The sequence below is a fragment of the Herpailurus yagouaroundi genome, unplaced genomic scaffold, assembly GCF_014898765.1.
Source record: "Herpailurus yagouaroundi ecotype Mexico unplaced genomic scaffold, PumYag 569, whole genome shotgun sequence".
NCBI classification, from domain to species: Eukaryota; Metazoa; Chordata; class Mammalia; order Carnivora; family Felidae; genus Herpailurus; species Herpailurus yagouaroundi.
In genome coordinates, this window is record NW_024412786.1 from 2,917,105 (window position 1) to 2,919,600 (window position 2,496).

At 56.0% G+C, this 2,496-nt stretch overlaps 1 protein-coding gene across 1 annotated transcript in view; it reads left to right on the plus strand.

Annotated features, from left to right (window-relative positions):
- The window catches only part of BANF1 (barrier to autointegration nuclear assembly factor 1), a 6,638-nt gene extending 5,261 nt beyond the window's left edge, over positions 1-1,377 (plus strand). Inside the window, exons 2-3 of the mRNA XM_040466072.1 lie at positions 476-613; positions 842-1,377. Coding sequence (XP_040322006.1) covers positions 491-613; positions 842-988 — 270 coding nt within the window. The 5' untranslated portion in view covers positions 476-490 and the 3' untranslated portion in view covers positions 989-1,377. The remainder of the gene's footprint in view (positions 1-475; positions 614-841) is intronic.
- Positions 1,378-2,496: the final 1,119 nt, after the last annotated feature.

The window sequence follows — 2,496 nt, forward strand, 5'->3', positions numbered from 1 at the left end:
CGCCACGCGGGAGGAGCAGGTGCGCGCGCTCCGGCCAGCGCATTCGCTCTGTGAGCGGCGTGCGCGGGCGAGTGGGGGCAGAGCGACCCTTCGTTTGCCTTTCGGCCCAGGGGAGCCGCTCCTGGCGGGGTCAGTGCCTTCTTAGCCCAGCCAAGGTCACACAGGGAGTGACAGCTCAGGGAGGGCCCCGGCAACCGACTCTGGGAATCTTCCCGCTGCCCCGAGTGCGCCACCTGTGAGGGCAGGAGAGTTTTTCCTCCTGGGCAGCGCTTAAACCCAGATCCCGCAGGGAAAGGTTCTTTTGCCTGGCGGGGAAAACACTCTTCTTGGGCCCCGGTTCTCTCCTCCGTGAAAGGAAGAGGATCGGGTCAGCCGCCGTAATGGCTGGTTTCGCGTTCTCTTACTAGAGCAGGGCCCCTGGGCCCTTGGGAGTTCCCGGTTTTCAGCCCTGACTCCCTTTTCTTGGGATTCCTAGATTAAGCTGATCGAGATGACAACCTCCCAAAAGCACCGAGACTTCGTGGCAGAGCCCATGGGGGAAAAGCCAGTGGGGAGCCTGGCCGGGATTGGTGAAGTCTTGGGCAAGAAGCTGGAGGAAAGGGGCTTTGACAAGGTGCGGGGTGACTGCATGCATGGGGGGGGGGCGTGGGTAGGGCAGACTACCATGTTTCCTGGCAGTTAGGGGTGAGGAAAGCGAGAGTAACTGTTGGGGGTGGACAGTGGTGTGTGATCTGAAGGGGTAGCCAGAGCCTGTCGGACCTGCCAGCCTCACGTGCTTTGAAGCCACAGTAGTGGCCTTCGAGCACTGAGCAGCATGCCCTTTACTTTGCCCGTTGTGCAGGCCTACGTGGTCCTTGGCCAGTTCCTGGTGCTAAAGAAAGATGAAGATCTCTTCCGGGAATGGCTGAAGGACACGTGCGGTGCCAATGCCAAGCAGTCCCGGGACTGCTTCGGGTGCCTTCGGGAGTGGTGCGACGCCTTCTTATGAGGCTCTCCGGGGAGCCCCCGGCCCCTGGCCCCAGCCTGGAGTCTCCAGAGTTTGCAGCCGCGTGGGGACTCCTCCCCTGTCCTCTACAAAGGAAGAGATTGCTGTTGTCGTACGCCACCTCTGATGTACTCCAAGGTCTTTTGGGAGTTCTCTCCCCTCACCATTTTCAACTTTTTGAAATTCTCACCCTTGCATGCAGTTCCCTTCTCCTTCCCCTGCCAATTTCATGTCGACAATTACCAGCTTCTCCGAGTGGATTCCAGGCCCTTCCCTGACCCCCACTCCCACCCCCACCTCTGGTCTGTTTTATGCTATTTGGCTCTTTTTTGGCAAAACAGTCACTGTCCTTGTAAAGTTTTTTAAATCAATAAAGTCAGTGGCCTTCCTGACTGGGCTTTGTGCGTTGAAAAGCAGGTGGGCTGGGACTTCCCCACAGACTGACCAGGTCTGCGACACTCCTTATCAGCGCAGATCGAAACTGGCGGCTTCCTTCCTACCCGGGAGGGTAGCCACCCTAGCCACGTAGGCCTCAGCCAGGTGCTTTGGCGTGTCCCTTAGTAACCTGGCAGGGAGTGTGGGCTGATATCTCCCTGGGATCTGGGTGGGCTGTGATGTTCCAGATGTCATCCATGTCAACATCTGGGCTAGGCAGCACCTGGTGGAAAAGTCAGTGGGAGTCCAGGGTACCGGGAAGAGGGTGAATCAGATGTAGGTAAGAGTTCACCTGCCAATCATCGGGTGCTTTCCTGGCCTTTGGGAGGCGTGGCCAGGCCTCTGGCTCTCTTAGGGAGGTTAGGGAGCCAGAACGTGGACATCACAACTACGCGGGCTTGCGTGAGTTATACTTTTGTTGGGTATATCTTTGTCCTGGTCTTTGTTGAACGCTCAGTGTTAACCGGGCCCGCAGCTAAGATCTTTGCAAACATATTTTTCTCTCCTGGTAAGAGGTAATTGTTTTTTCTTTTGTAGGTGAGGAAACCAGAGGCTCAGAGAGACTAAGTAATTTGACCGTGGACTTCCTGCTCGGAAGTTGCCAGATTGGCCCTCGAAACGTAGCTCAAAACCCACGTACCTGAGGGCCCTTTGTTCCCTGGTCACGTCACTTGGCCTCTCCCAGCCTCTGTTTTCCCACTTGGCAAACGAGGTGGTTGTAAGGATCAGGTATAACGCTAGCTGTGTGGCACCCGGCCCTGCTTGGCTGTTTCTTTCCCCGGACCACTAATGAGGAACTCCTTGCTTACAGACTTCTCCCCGCAGGACTTACGGTCTGGTGAGGGGAGCGTGACAGGTATTAAATGCAAAAAATTGGGATACCGTGTGAAGGTTCTCGTGATCCCAGGGAAGGGAAAAGTTGAGAAACTCAACTCCGCTAATAGCAACTTTGTCTGAAGTACCAAAGAGAGTGGCAGGGCTACCCCAGGGTGGGAAAGGATACGGGCCACACACATACACAACAGGGCTGCATCCAGAGAACTTGACTATGATGAAGACGAAGCAGACAAGACAGA